The sequence below is a fragment of the Bufo bufo genome, chromosome 4 (assembly GCF_905171765.1).
Source record: "Bufo bufo chromosome 4, aBufBuf1.1, whole genome shotgun sequence".
Lineage (NCBI taxonomy): Eukaryota > Metazoa > Chordata > Amphibia > Anura > Bufonidae > Bufo > Bufo bufo.
This window is the reverse complement of record NC_053392.1, coordinates 498,386,717-498,402,129: the sequence shown is the minus strand read 5'-3', so window position 1 is coordinate 498,402,129 and position 15,413 is coordinate 498,386,717. Positions and strand designations below refer to the sequence as shown.

The 15,413-nt window shown below is 44.0% G+C and overlaps 1 protein-coding gene across 1 annotated transcript in view; it reads right to left on the bottom strand.

Annotated features, from left to right (window-relative positions):
* NLRC4 (NLR family CARD domain containing 4) overlaps window positions 1–15,413 on the bottom strand; it is a 98,315-nt gene that overhangs the window by 75,839 nt on the left and 7,063 nt on the right. The window contains exons 2-3 of the mRNA XM_040429609.1: window positions 5,619–5,879; window positions 2,659–2,721 (exon numbers count right to left, since the gene is read on the bottom strand). Coding sequence (XP_040285543.1) covers window positions 2,659–2,721; window positions 5,619–5,879 — 324 coding nt within the window. The remainder of the gene's footprint in view (window positions 1–2,658; window positions 2,722–5,618; window positions 5,880–15,413) is intronic.

Here is a 15,413-nt window from a genome sequence, read left to right as displayed (position 1 = left end):
CCAGGTCTACAAAGACCCTTTTAAAGACAAACTGGGCCCTCCTTGCACCAAAATAGTGACCCCGTCTCGCATAAGTAGAGTATGTGGAGTGATAGGCAGAGCACACAAAAAATTGTTTAAAGGCCATTAAATTGGAGCATTGCAAATGAATTTCCTGAAAGTCAATCAAATGCGGAGCATAGGACTTAAAAAAATTAAAGACCAGGGCTCTGTTAACTTTGTCATTGAGACCCCTCACATTCTACGATACAATTTTAAACTGTTATAGAGCTATTGGGACCTACAAAAAAAGGGTAATGCTGTTGCACCCACAGACCAGGAGAAGACGATTGTGTTAAAGGGAAAACAAATAAATAAAACAGTTGCAATAAGGCACTTGGTGTTCCAACTTCCCAAAACAACCCTACCCAATTTGAGAAAAGTCTATCCCATAACCGTAACCAAAGAAATAAGGGGGGTACTAAGCCCACCTAGCACTAATGAGTAGGCAGGTGAATGAAAATTAAACCCCTCAACAAGAAAAAGAGTAGTAGCTTCCCTGTGGAATAACACAATCATCTTATCACAATACTACAGCCTCAGTGGAAACCCCAGCTAGCTAACACTAAGAGAAAAAGGAAACCAGCAGAAATTACAATTCTGTGTCTAAAGTCCAAAAGAGGTCAGCACCAAGGGACCACTCAAGAGTACATTGGGCAGAGGAAAGAAAAAAAAAAACACATACAAAACACAGGTGATGACATCTTGACATCTTCTGGTGTCTCAAAAAAGTGTTATCAATTGTCCTTTAAGACTCTAAGTTTAGCAGGATACAGTATAACATAACTAAGTTACTTCGCCTCTGCAAATTTCTGGTGTTTTCTCTAAACCTCCAAAGAGAAATCTGGGAAAATCTTTACTTACTGCTCTCCATCAATAATAGGATCTCTGCAGCGGTTGAGCTCCAAAATCTTATTGCAGTCTCAGAATTTTAGCATTTTAACAATAAAGGTGTGGGGAGGAGCTCCAGGAGGTAGGCCCCGCCGTGGACCCTATGAGCACACTGGAGTGGAGAAAAGGAATCAGCTCCTAAAGCAGTCTTAAGAAGATCTTCCAGAATTGAACACTAGTCAGTCTCCTCTGCTCAGACAGGCCCACCAGTTTAAGATTGCATCTCCTTAGGTGATTTTCCAGGTCATCAATTTTCTTCTGCTGGGCAGCTGAAATATCATCAAACCTGCATTCACACCCTAAGGAGCATCAACGCATCTTCTAAGTCTGAAATGCGGGATTTGGCACCCATGGTAAGTTCCTTCAATGAATGCCCATCAACCCACTGGAGACTGAAGTCTTATTGGAGATCATCAATTTTCCCAGTATGAATGCAGGTTGCGCTGCTGGCTCTGCAACAGGTGTTGCACAGTTGTCTGATGGACGAGTTTTAGAGTCAGGAGCAGCAGGTCTCACTTAATGCTCAATTTTGTTGGCACCTTTGTTCTGTTTAGTATGAGCCATGACAGCAGAGAGAGTGGTATAAAGAAGCCAAGGAGGTCTCTAGCAAGTAACAGAAACAAATAGTGAAAAGGAGAAACTGGACAGCTCTAACCTCTCTAAAGAAGTATATTAAAGTCCATTCAGGGTCTCAGAAGGCAGCAAGAGAGTCTTCCAGTGGAAGGATGGCTTCTCATTGCCACATAGGTGTAGACAAGCAGAGATTGCACTGCAAATCCTAATCTGCACTGGACGACTGTGAGACAATAGTGACACTGTAATGGAGCCCAGCACAAAATACGGCTGCCCTTCAGGGGGGTTAATCAGTACAAACCTATGTAGAGGAGGCTAGCAGCAGGAAAAGAGAGGCAGGAGTGCTGTCCCAGGCCTGCAGTGCCAATGAAAATTGCAAATTTTACATAGATGTGCCATTTCAGTGGTCAATATGCTGTGCACATTCAAATTGTTAAGCAGGTTCTACCGGGTACTGAAAAGCCATAAATTTTGCCGTAAACTGCTGTTTGGGTAAACTGCACAGTTTAGAAGGGAAAAACCACATTTTAAAAGGCAAAAAAGTCACAGAAACCACAAAACTCACCGAAAGTCAAATTTATGATTTTTTTTTTATATAATAATAATAAAAAGCGTAACAGTTGATTCTATTAAAGGAACACTTTTGTCAGAAATAGTTATTTTGTGTGATGCTCTAACAGAGTCATTCATCTCCTGCCCTCTCTGGTTGGTGTGAATGGTCTGAATAAAATAGTTAAGCAAGGCTGTTTGCTGTGCTAAAAGTACAAATAACAGAGGAAGTTAAAGAGCCAGGACAGAAAATAGAATGTATGGAGTGACATCAAAAGTGATATCCGGAAAACTATCCACCTGTTTCTTGTTAAATACAATTACATGGAATATTGACTTGAAGGCTGGTAATATGTGATTAAAAACTTTTAATGATAGTGTCTCTTTAAGGGCCTTCTTCTAGATGTACAACTATGAAATGAAAACACCTCAAAAAGCCATAACTAGACCATGTCAAAAATGTATTTAGTGAATAGAAATATTTTCCTTTTCATAATAAACATCTGGCTGATATCTTTTTCACTAATAAAAACACTATTGAAGCAGTGTGAATACGTTCCTAAAACTAATATGTTACATTCTGGTATTCTGAGTTCATTTTCTCACCTTTGTCTCTTTTTGCTTTTCCTTTTATTAGACTTTCAAATGTTTCTTTTCTGTCACAGAATGCTTGTGAGGAAGAAAAGGAGAGATTGCTTTACATTTATAAAATAAAGTCAACTAAGGCTACTTTCACACCAGCGTTTTGGCTTTCCATTTGTGAGATCCGTTCAGGGCTCTCAAAAGCGGTCCAAAACGGATCAGTTTTGCCCTAATGCATTCTAAATAGAAAAGGATCCGCTCAGAATGCCTCAGTTTGCCTCTGTTCCGTCTCCATTCCGCTCTGGAGGCGGACACCAAAACGCTACCTGCAGCGTTTTCTCTGACAGAATCTGGTACAATAGAAAACGGATCCGTCCTCCATTGACTTTCAATGGTGTTCAGGACAGATCCGTCATGGCTATAGAAGACATAATACAACCGGATCCGTTCATGACGGATGCATGCGGTTGTATTATTGTAACACAAGCGTTTTTGCAGATCCATGACGGATCCACAAAAAACGCTAGTGTGAAAGTAGCCTTATTTAAAAGGAATCTATTCTGTAATTTTTTAACAATTAAAACCTGATAGTAAAATACACTGCTCAAAAAAATAAAGGGAACACTTAAACAACACAATGTAACTCCAAGTCAATCACACTTCTGTGAAATCAAACTGTCCACTTAGGAAGCAACACTGAGTGACAATCAATTTCACATGCTGTTGTGCAAATGGGATAGACAACAGGTGGAAATTATAGGCAATTAGCAAGACACCCCCAATAAAGGAGTGGTTCTGCAGGTGGTGACCTGACCACTTCTCAGTTCCTATGCTTCCTGGCTGATGTTTTGGTCACTTTTGAATGCTGCCGGTGCTTTCACTCTAGTGGTAGCATGAGACGGAGTCTACAACCCACACAAGTGGCTCAGGTAGTGCAGCTTATCCAGGATGGCACATCAATGTGAGCTGTGGCAAGAAGGTTTGCTGTGTCTGTCAGCGTAGTGTCCAGAGCATGGAGGCACTACCAGGAGACAGGCCAGTACATCAGGAGACGCGGAGGAGGCCGTAGGAGGGCAACAACCCAGCAGCAGGACCGCTACCTCCGCCTTTGTGCAAGGAGGAACAGGAGGAGCACTGCCAGAGCCCTGCAAAATGACCTCCAGCAGGCCACAAATGTGCATGTGTCTGCTCAAACGGTCAGAAACAGACTCCATGAGGGTGATATGAGGGTCCGACGTCCACAGGTGGGGGTTGTGCTTACAGCCCAACACCGTGCAGGACGTTTGGCATTTGCTAGAAAACACCAAGATTGGCAAATTCGCCACTGGTGCCCTGTGCTCTTCACAGATAAAAGCAGGTTCACACTGAGCACATGTGACAGACGTGACAGAGTCTGGAGACGCCGTGGAGAACGTTCTGCTGCCTGCAACATCCTCCAGCATGACCGGTTTGGCATTGGGTCAGTAATGGTGTGGGGTGGCATTTCTTTGGAGGGCCGCACAGCCCTCCATGTGCTCGCCAGAGGTAGCCTGACTGCCATTAGGTACCGAGATGAGATCCTCAGACCCCTTGTGAGACCATATGCTGGTGCGGTTGGCCCTGGGTTCCTCCTAATGCAAGACAATGCTAGACCTCATGTGGCTGGAGTGTGTCAGCAGTTCCTGCAAGATAAAGGCATTGATGCTATGGACTGGCCCGCCCGTTCCCCAGATCTGAATCCAATTGAGCACATCTGGGACATCACGTCTCGCTCTATCCACCAACGTCACGTTGCACCACAGACTGTCCAGGAGTTGGCAGATGCTTTAGTCCAGGTCTGGGAGGAGATCCCTCAGGAGACCGTCTGCCACCTCATCAGGAGCATGCACAGGCGTTGTAGGGAGGTCATACAGGCACGTGGAGGCCACACACACTACTGAGCCTCATTTTGACTTGTTTTAAGGACATTACATCAAAGTTGGATCAGCCTGTAGTGTGTTTTTCCACTTTAATTTTGAGGGTGACTCCAAATCCAGACCTCCATGGGTTAAAAAATTTGATTTCCATTTTTTTCTTTTTGTGTGATTTTGTTGTCAGCACATTCAACTATGTAAAGAACAAAGTATTTCAGAAGAATATTTAATTAATTCAGATCTAGGATGTGTTATTTTTGTGTTCCCTTTATTTTTTTGAGCAGTGTATATTCCTTTTTCTAAACTGCTTTTATTTTCGGATTGTACAAATCTTTCTGCCTTTTTCTGTTCAGGATTATGGAGGCAGTCATTTTACCAGATTTAGAGCTGCTTTAGAGCAGCCACATGGACCACAGACCACAATGGGCAAGAGAACATAATGTGTTCTATGAGAGAGTTTTTCTAGTCATGTTCTGTGATCTGTGCACAGGTCACTGTGTAGGGAAGCAAGTAGATAGGACGTGACCATGATCTGCTGTGAGTAGTGTTACTTGCCATTGTAATCCTGTCTATGATAACAATGAGATGATTGCTGAAAAGAGATTTACACAGAACAGCAATTGTTGGCATTTTATTAGGCTTAGTAGCCAGTGTGAAAACTGCAGGATTTTGCACCTAAATATGGGTAGTCATGTGTAAAATTAAAAATAACATAACTTGAGTTAAGCATTAGGCCATTTTATAACACATTCCCTTTAAAGCAACATTCAGATTGTTTACTTTCATCTAATGAACTGGACACCAAGGAGAAGATGTATTAAGAATGGTGTGTGCTAAACAGGCCTTAATATCTCCTTCAATCCTGGAGGATGCAGTTAAAGGGGTTCTGCAGGGTTTTTTTTTTAAACTGATGATCTATCCTCTATCCTCTTCCTCATGGAAGATTAAAACAAAAACCACAAAAAATAAAAAAATACTTAATCTAAAAACATTTAAACAACTGGTCATTTTCTGAAGAAACATTCATTTAAAGTCCATTATTGTAGTTTGCAGTACCCATATTCTTTAAACATCAAGAGTTTAAGTACTCACTTGATCCAAAAACATCCCGAAAAAGAGATTCATCAAATGTTTTAAGAAGCTGGAGAAAAAAGTTGCAGGATTCTTCACCTTTTAAAATAATCATCATAATAAGTGTTCTTGCTGCAGTGTGGCTGGTCTTTTCGGAAAGCACACAATTCATCTCTTCCACTGTAAATACACGCTGTTCAAAAAGTTTTTCCACTAGTTTTGTGGAAATTGTTATGTTAATTTTTTCAGTCAAGTTTGAGAAGTTTTCCCTGATAAGTTCCACTTAGAAGAAAACAAAACAAAAAGAGTGAATTAAGAATAACACACATCAAGTGACTATACATAAGGCACCTTATAGCACTGGTTTACTGGGTTATGCCTGATTCACATGTCAATGTTTTGGTCAGTGATTTCCATCACTGAGGGCTCATGCACACAAACGTATTTTATTTCCGTGTCCGTTCCGTTTTTTTTGCGGACCGTATGCGGAAACATTGATTTCAATGGGTCCCCAAAAAAAACAGAAGTTACTCTGTGTGCATTCTATTTCCGTATTCCCTTCCACAAAAAAAAAGAACATGTCCTATTATTGTCTGCATTACGGACAAGGATAGTACTGTTCTATTAAGGACCAGCGGTTCCTTTCCGGAAATACGGAATGCACACAGAAGTCATCCGTATTTTTTGCGGATCTGTTTTTTGCCGACTGCAAAATACATACGGTTGTGTGCATGAGGCCTAATTGTGAGCCAAAACCAGGTGAGGCTCTAAACACAGAACAGGAGCACATCTTCTCATTATACCTTATTTCTGTGGAGGCTCCAGTCCTGGCTTTGGTTTACAATCACTGATGGAAATCACTGACCAAACACTGATGTGTGAATGAGTCTTTAAAGGTTGACCATTCATATCAAAGGAGAACACTATATAGCAACTTTTTTGACATGAACATGTTTGGCCTTAGCTACACATCAAATAATGTCAGGTACATCTAGCATACTTCTAAATATAATATGTAAATGATATTCATAATATCACCAAAGCATGACAAATAAACAACAATTAAATCCAGGGGTTCATATCTGAATTTTCTTTTCCTGGCAAATGCTGGCATGAAAGCTTGGCTCCTGCATTCATACCACATACCTCCAATAACAGCTACCATAACCCCCATGTTAGCCACAACTCCCAACAGGCTCCTATGTAAGCCTCAATTTCCCTATGCAAGCCATAGTGCCATCCATGATGAACACAGCGGACCTGATTTATCATGCCTATACTCCATAACTATGAACTGGTGCTTTTGTGACTTTCTAAACTGTCTTGTGCAAAAGTTTTGTGACTTTTTACAATCGTGGAAGTGGGTGTGGTTGCTATGTTAATGAGTTTCACTCGAGATTTATGACTGAGATTTTTTTGTTTAAAGTTGCAAAAAAAGTCGCAATATCACTCCAGTAAGAGGGTGGACTTGGAAAACTGGAGTAGTTTTTCGAGACAAGTGTTAGGTTCAAAGACTAGATAAATGTATCAAGAAACATGCAACATTTGATAAATGTGGCAAAAAGTATGACAATTCATATGTGATGGACCCCCAGTACTCAGGAAGAGTATGTCCGCCTCTGTATTCTTCCTTCCTCAGGAGATATTGCAAACTGCTGATCTGTAGCTCCCAGTTTCCCCAGTCATTGGACGGGACTCAGTGTAGGTGAAACATATTATGCTTTATTTAACAACTGCACAGACTTATATACAGAAAGCGAACAGATGAGAATGTAATCTCATCACACCCCCCTCCCCCCCAGACATTCTGTCTGCCCCCACACCACAGGGGTCCACCTGCTAAAATAGCTCCAGACAGCCCTAGCAGGAGCCTGGCCAAAATGTCATTGTCCTGAGCTCTTTCAGAGTACAATGGGAGATAACGAAGGAGGGGTGCTGACAGTCTTTTGAAACAAGTTACACAACATAACATAATTACACATATCCAACACCAGTACATATTTAACTCAAACTGATGACCATGTCGTCACATGTCTCCCCCAAGTTAAAGGACGGCAGACCCGGTGAGACCCTCTACGGGTCCACTTGTGGATGTCCATGAGGGTACATTCAACCTCTTCCGTTCCGTTTGCCGAGATAGTCCATGGTCATTGGCCTTAGGTTTCCAGAGCCTGTGTTGAATTGGGAAATTGGATGGCTGTAGGGCCAGGCTCAACCGCAACATCCATCCCTGGGCCCCGGACACCCGGTTCAACCAAACAAGGGGGGGTCTCCAAATTCCTAGGTCCATAGTCGCTAAGAAAGAGGCTGGCCATCAGCTCCCTCCAGGAGCCCAGGTCACGGTGGGTTCTGTGACATTTCTTCCCCCCCAAAGGTAGACTAACCAGGTACCTGACCTCCTGTCGGTCGGTGCCTGAGTTAGTCGAGTAGCCCACCCATAAACAAACACTGGTCCTGTTGAACTCTGGGGCCTGGCTCTGTTCTGTATGTCCCCAGCTGTTGAGTGGCCGTCTGCCAGTCCTTGCTGCATTGTTGCTCTCTAACTTGGAGCTGTGGAGCATAACCTTAAACATATCCACCAGGGTGTCCCATAACAGTCCAGGGTAATCAAAGTTTTAGCCCTCTGGATATTCAGCTGTAAATCCCGGCTGTGTTTGTTCTTTACCTCTCGCTGAACCAACTTGTGCAAATCAGCCACCCAATGCTCTTGATGCTGTTCTCCCAGGATACCCATTCGCAGGCCAATTGATCCCGGACCCGTTGTTCTGGAAATGGATGAAACCGGCCCTGGTGGGCCTTGGCAATATTCCATAGAGCTTGTTCAAAGATGTCGGGCGTCACTGCGTCACAATATGGGTGCTCTGTCAGAGGGTGTCGTCCCAGGTAAACCGATGAAAGGAAAACCGGCACTCCAATAAATTGCTAGATGATTCTTATATTGGTCACTCATAATAGTGACGAGCATTTCGGCACGTACATGTGCCTTTGTCAAACAGTGAGTGAACAGCTGATTACAAAGAGACAAATAAACAAGGATTTAAATAGCCCGCCCTGAGTCACATGACGTAGGCGTCATGTTGCCAGGGAAACTATGGCTAGTTACAAAACATAAGAAAGAAAATGTATACATAGTTACTACAAAGATTCTGTAGTTCCTCTTAGAAGCTGCTCTGTGGACATTTTTCAGTTGCACTGCGAAAAATTTAACATATATGTTCAGACACGAGAAAGGTATCATGGTATTATACACATAGAAAAAATATAATCATAAAAAGCTTGTCACAGCATAATCTCGGTTTAACCCCTTTGGTGTCAATGTCTGCAAGCGATGAATCCAGTATGCCTCTTGTTTAAGTAACATCTCTGCTCTATTTCCCCTACACCTGGGCAATGTTACCTCTTCGATTATTTGAAAACGAAGTTGCGAGACATTATGTCCCAATTAATCAAAATGGTACGGGATAGGTAGCAAGACTTAAGATCTCACCTAAATAATATTCCTTATCTAGTACCACCAGAGCTCCCCCCTTGTCAGCGGGTTTAAAGATCATCGTGTCATCGTCCAATAAATGGTTGACAGTTTGTCTTTCTAATGCAGAGAGGTTATGATGTAGATGAAAATGACCCCCTTTAAACTGTGCTAGTAATTTCTCTACATCCCTTTTTACTAAACTAATATAAGTTTCAACAAGCAAATTGGATGTACCTGAGAGAGGGTCAGTCGCGGAGGGGATACCTCCCCGATGATGTCGGCGGCCTGCCCTCCTTGTATTGGCCTTCTTGGACGACGTCGTCTTCCTGAAAAAGAGGTCTGCTGGCCAGTGGTAGAGTCGCTCCCAGAACTTAATGATATATTTCCTGCCCTGCGCCCAGGGCGCCTGGTGTTCTGGATCGCGGTACCTGACTTGTCCTGCCATCGGTACATGTGGTTTGTCAGATAATCCTCTTAGTCCTGAATATATTTTGCCATTTTAGTTGCCTGAATTTGGATTTTCAAATCTGTGCACTGTTTGTCGATCTTTGTCTTTAATGTTTACAATTCCTATGATTGCAGACAATCCCTCAGCTGATTCTCAATAGCTGTGATGCTCTGTTTGCGGTACGTGATGGCTTTAGATAGATGATCCATGGTCAAAGTAATTAAATCCAGGGAGCATTTATTTAATATATTAGCATAGTGGGTACAATAGTCCACATTATCGCAGAACAAAGTCGGCCTGAGATTCACTCGCAAACCACGTGGTATGCGTTGTGCGCGATGGTATTCTGCGACAGTGGCCGCATGTAGCTCCAAAGAAATAAGATGTTTTGGCTCTCTCTCCAGATCCAGACTTCTAAATTCACTAGTTGGAATCTTCAAGAATTCCACTGAGGAATCAATCTGTGCAACTATTTGACGAGCTTTTTCCTAAAAGGTACTCATCTGTATAATGCTATCTGCTGTCGCTCCACGTGTGCACGCTCCGAAAAGACTGCAGGTACTTGTTCAAAGATGTCAGGCGTCACTGTGTCACAATATGGGTGCTTGGTCAGCAGGTGTCATCCCAGGTAAACCGATGAAAGGAAAACCGGCACTCCAATAGATTGCTAGATGATTCTTTTATTGGTCACTCATAATAGTGTCGCACGTTTCGGCACGTACATGTACCTTTGTCAAACAGTGAGTGAACAGCTGATTACAAAGAGACAAATGAACAAGGATTTAAATAGCCCGCCCTGAGGGCAGGCCGCCGACATCATCGGGGAGGTAGACGCTCCGCGACTGACCCGCTCTCAGGTACATCCGATTCGCTTGTTTTAAAGGGCTTCTGTCACCCCATTAAACCGTTTTTTTTTTTTCTTTACTAATAATCCCTACACTGCGATCTCATCATACATAAGCTAATTAATGATTTTCGTTCAGTAGAATTTGTTAAAAATCGATTTTTATAATATGTAAATTACCTTGCTACCAGCAAGTAGGGCGGCTACTTGCTGGTAGCAGCCGCATCCTCCGATGGTAATGACGCCCCCTCTGCTTGTTGATTGACAGGGCCAGGGAACGGAATCGTTCTCTGCTGGCCCTGCCTGTTTTCATTCAATATTTGGCGCCTGCGCCGCGGCCGTACATCTCTTCAATCTGCGCAGGCGCACTGAGAGGCGGCCACTCACTCGGCCGCTCACTCCTCAATGCGCCTGCGCCGGGTGTAGATGTGACGTCATCGGCGCAGGCGCATTGAGGATGGAGCGGCCGAGTGAGTGGCCGCCTCTCAGTGCGCCTGCGCAGATTGAAGAGAGGTACGGCCGCGGCGCAGGCGCCAAATATTGAATGAAAACAGGCAGGGCCAGCAGAGAACGATTCCGTTCCCTGGCCCTGTCAATCAACAAGCAGAGGGGGCGTCATTACCATCGGAGGATGCGGCTGCTACCAGCAAGTAGCCGCCCTACTTGCTGGTAGCAAGGTAATTTACATATTATAAAAATCGATTTTTAACTAATTCTACTGAATGAAAATCATTATATAGCTTATGTATGCTGAGATCGCAGTGTAGGGATTATTAGTAAAGAAAAAAAAAAAACGGTTTAATGGGGTGACAGAAGCCCTTTAAATATTTCAAGAATATTCTGAGCCCGGCACAAATACAAGTATTGCAGAAGGGACTGTCATTCAGCCCGACCGCAACCCTTGATACTTTCGATTTGGATATGGACCTTCAGCGTTTCTTTCGCTCTATGCGGTTGAAAGCACATTTCTCCAAAAGTGGAGAGTCCATATCATGGGACATTAATTCCTTTGAAAAAATTGATGGTCTGTTATCTTCACAACAGTTTGGTTTGCGATTAAAAAGCCATTATATGCCCCCCAAAACTGAACATCCCGTTGAAACTTATATTAGTTTAGTAAAAAGGAATGTAGAGAAATTACCAGCACAGTTTAAAGGGGGTCATTTTCATCTACATCATAACCTCTCTGCATTAGAAAGACAAACTGTCAACCATTTATTGGACGATGGCACGATGATCTTTCAACCCAATGACAAGGGGGGAGCCCTGGTGGTACTAGATAAGGAATATTATTTAGGTGAGATCTTAAGTCAGTTGTCAGACAGTAATACATATGAGTTCTTATCGAGAGATCCAGTATTTGATATAAAACATGAATTACATATTCTTATACAGGAAAGCCAGGAGAAAGCCATTAAAGATAAGAAATTAGGTGAGTTTTTAATAAAACAACATCCCATTACTCCTGTGCTCTACACCTTGCCAAAGGTGCACAAAGCTATGGACCGCCCACCAGGGCGACCCATAGTTGCTGCATCCGATTCCATACTTTCTCTACCGGCTATATTACTGGAAAAGGTTTTTACTCCACACAGAAGTAGCTTGATAAAGACTATTGTCGAAACGTTGCTGCTGTACTTTTGGTGCAATAAAGAACACTGAACAAGGAAGCTTTTTGAGTGCCGTGACCTTTTTCATTTCTACTGGTAACTTTGGGGGTCTCTGAGGCCGAGACCTGACGCCACGAGCACCGCCGCAAAGTCTCTTGAGCTCATCCAAGTAAGTGGTGCTGTCCTACCACATATTTTTTCTGTCCATCTTATCTTAGGGATACACAGCATTTTTTAGAAGAGCTCAATAAAGTACACATTGATGAGGGGTGTATTCTAGTAACTTTTGATGTGTGCAGTTTATATACTTCTATTACGCACACCAGGGGTTTATCTGCTGTAAAAGCTTTGCTGGATAATAGTGAATATAAACAAGATCAAAATAATTTTTTTCTTGCTCTCCTGACCATTGTCCTGGAACGTAACTATTTTATTTTTCAGGACATGTATTACCAACAGTGGTGCGGGTCCGCGATGGGGTCCAATGCCGCACCGCCATACGCAAACTGCTATATGGCGCAATTTGAACAGGACAAAGAGTTCCTCTTCATATTCAGCTTTCTAGCAGAAGCCTGAAGGTTTTGTGCCAATATTGACTAGTATTTGGAACTATTCATAATTCCCTCTAGCTTAACTAGTGTTCTTTTGGTGATGTGCAGTGTTGTTTTTGCACCAAACATATCTTTTGGAATTATGGCCAAAAAGTTCAACTTTGGTTTCAGCAGACCATAACACCTTTTCCCACATGCTTTTGGTCAGACTTCAGATGTGTTTTTGCAAAATGTAGCCTGGCTTGGATGTTTTTCTTCGTAAGAAAAGGCTTTCGTCTTGCCACTCTACCCCATAGCCCAGACATATGAAGAATACGGGAGATTGTTGTCACATGTACCACACAGCCAGTACTTGCCAGATATCCCTGCAGCTCCTTTAATGTTGCTGTAGCCCTCTTGGTAGCCTCCCAGTTTTCTTCTTGTATCTTCATAAATTTTGGAGGGACGTCCAGTTCTTAGTAATGTCACTGTTGTGCCATATTTTCTCCACTTGATGATGACTGTGTTCCATGGTATATCTAATGCCTTGGAAAATCTTTTGTATCCTTCTCCTGACTGATACCTTTTAACAATAATATCCCTCTGATGCTTTGGAAGCTCTCTGTGGACCATGGCTTTTGCTGTGGGATGTGACTAAGAAAATTTCAGGAAAGACCAACTAGAGCAGCTGAACTTTATTTGGGGTTAATCAGAGGCACTGGCTCCTATTTAACATGATTTTGAATGTGATTGCTTAATTCTGAACACAGCTACATCCCCAGTTATAAGAGGGTGTGCACACTTATGCAACCACATTATTTTAGTTTTTTTTTTGTTTTCTTCCCTCCACCTAAAAGATTTCATTCCTTTTTTGAATTGAGTGGTACATTTTTTTTTACAGAAACCTGACATTTTAGCAGGGGTGTGTAGACTTTTTATATCCACTGTATATATATATATATATATATATATATATATATATATATATATATATATATATATTAAGGCTGAGGTCAGCCTGTATTTGTGGGCAGGGCGTCGGTACCCTATATATACCTGCCTCCCCTGTTCTCTAGTGGTGTGTCTCACTTACTTCCGTAGGAGGAGCCACATCTAGCTGCCGTCACAAGCAAGCCTCATTTTTTCGTCTCCACGTGCGCCTCGCTATACGCATAGCGCTACCGTTCCAGAGAGATTCTTCGGTCCCCAAGTGAGTATCAGGAGCTCAGAGCTTACAGCATTTCCCCGTCCACAGATAGGGATCGCTTCCCGCGAGAGGTCCGCACACATTGCGTGCGGTCCACGGTGGAACGCACTCACGTCCGCCGGCGCTCAACAGGCACTTCCAGCAGAGTGCCGAGCGACACCTCCCACACACGTCCGCCGCCAATTCCTTCAGGGACGGGGCAAGCGACGGGGGACAGCACTCCGCAGCAAGGCACAGGGCGCAGGTCCTGGGTTCTCCCCCCACCTCCGGAAGCAGCCAGGGGCGCCGTGCACGCCCACAGACAGCCTAGATCCTCCCTAGGCACCAGAAAAAATTATTAAAAATATGCATGTACAAACACAGGAGCACGTGCAAACAGCAGAGGCAGCACAGATACGCAGCAGGGGCACATCGGGCACTGGCGGCGAGCCGGCAAGTGGCAGCCCGGCACCCAGCCGGTACCGGGGGGCATACTACATATAAATGGATATATATACACCTTGACAACACGGGTCAGTCTAGGCCATGTGGAACATGCAGGCCGGGGCTGCTGCATAATATGGAGGCGGGGCCTCACAGCAGCAGTAGGTACCAGGGGCCCTCGATTGCGCATAACAAGAGTCACCGCTTCCAAACGCATGTCCTAGACATGAGGGGACAGCGATGAGCAAACAGTTCAACAGGCCTGTAGCTTATCTGGTCCGTCCATGTTCAGCCGCTGCGGATACCGGCTATGTCATTTTTGTCTCTAACCTGGATCGTCCAGGCTGAATTTAATGCTGCATGTCACCTGGATCGTCCAGGCCAAATTCAATGTTGCATGTCACCTGGATCGTCCAGGCCGAGTTTAATGTTGCATGTCACCTGGATCGTCCAGGCCGAAGTCAATGTTGCATGTCACCTGGATCGTCCAGGCCGAATTTAATGTTGCATGTCACCTGGATCGTCCAGGCCGAATTCAATGATGTATGACACCTGGATCGTCCAGGCCGAGTTCAATGTTTCATGTCACCTGGATCCCGCAGGGCCAGCTGCTGCAGAACTCAGCTATGTCAGTTGTTTGTTACCTGGATCGTCCAGGCCGAGTTTTAAATGTCGTATGTCACCTGGATCGTCCAGGCCGAGTGTAATGTCGTATGCTGCAGATCCCAGCCGCGCCAGTTGTATGTCTCCTGAACCTCCCAGGTCTAGCCGCCGCAGATACCTGTGATGTTATTGTTTGTTACCTGGATCGTCCAGGCCACGTTAAATGTTGTATGTCACCTGGATCGCCCAGGTCCAGCCACGGCAGCTACCGGCCATGTCTTGTCTGTCACCTGGATCGTCCAGCCCATGTTAAATGTTGTATGTCACCTGGATCGTCCAGGTTCAGCTACCGTTGATACCACGCCATGTCATTTATTTTGTCTCCTGGATCGCCCAAGACAAACTAACTGTTTGGCCGACAACTAGACTGTCAGGTTCAGCCGCCGCTGCTACCACACTATGTCAGGTTGAGCCCTCCACACTCCCGCAGGCTATCCTGGCCCGGCTTTTAGTTAAGAGCCCCCCGGACGGCGAAGGGTCTCACGGTCCGCATCTTGCCTCCACGGTTACGTTATTCAGTCTACTTAATGTTCCCCCTCAGATTCCTAGAAGTGTCTTCCGGCCACTATCGTCTTCAAATCAGGCAAAGCCCCGCAAGGTAAGAAATGCGCAATAAGGG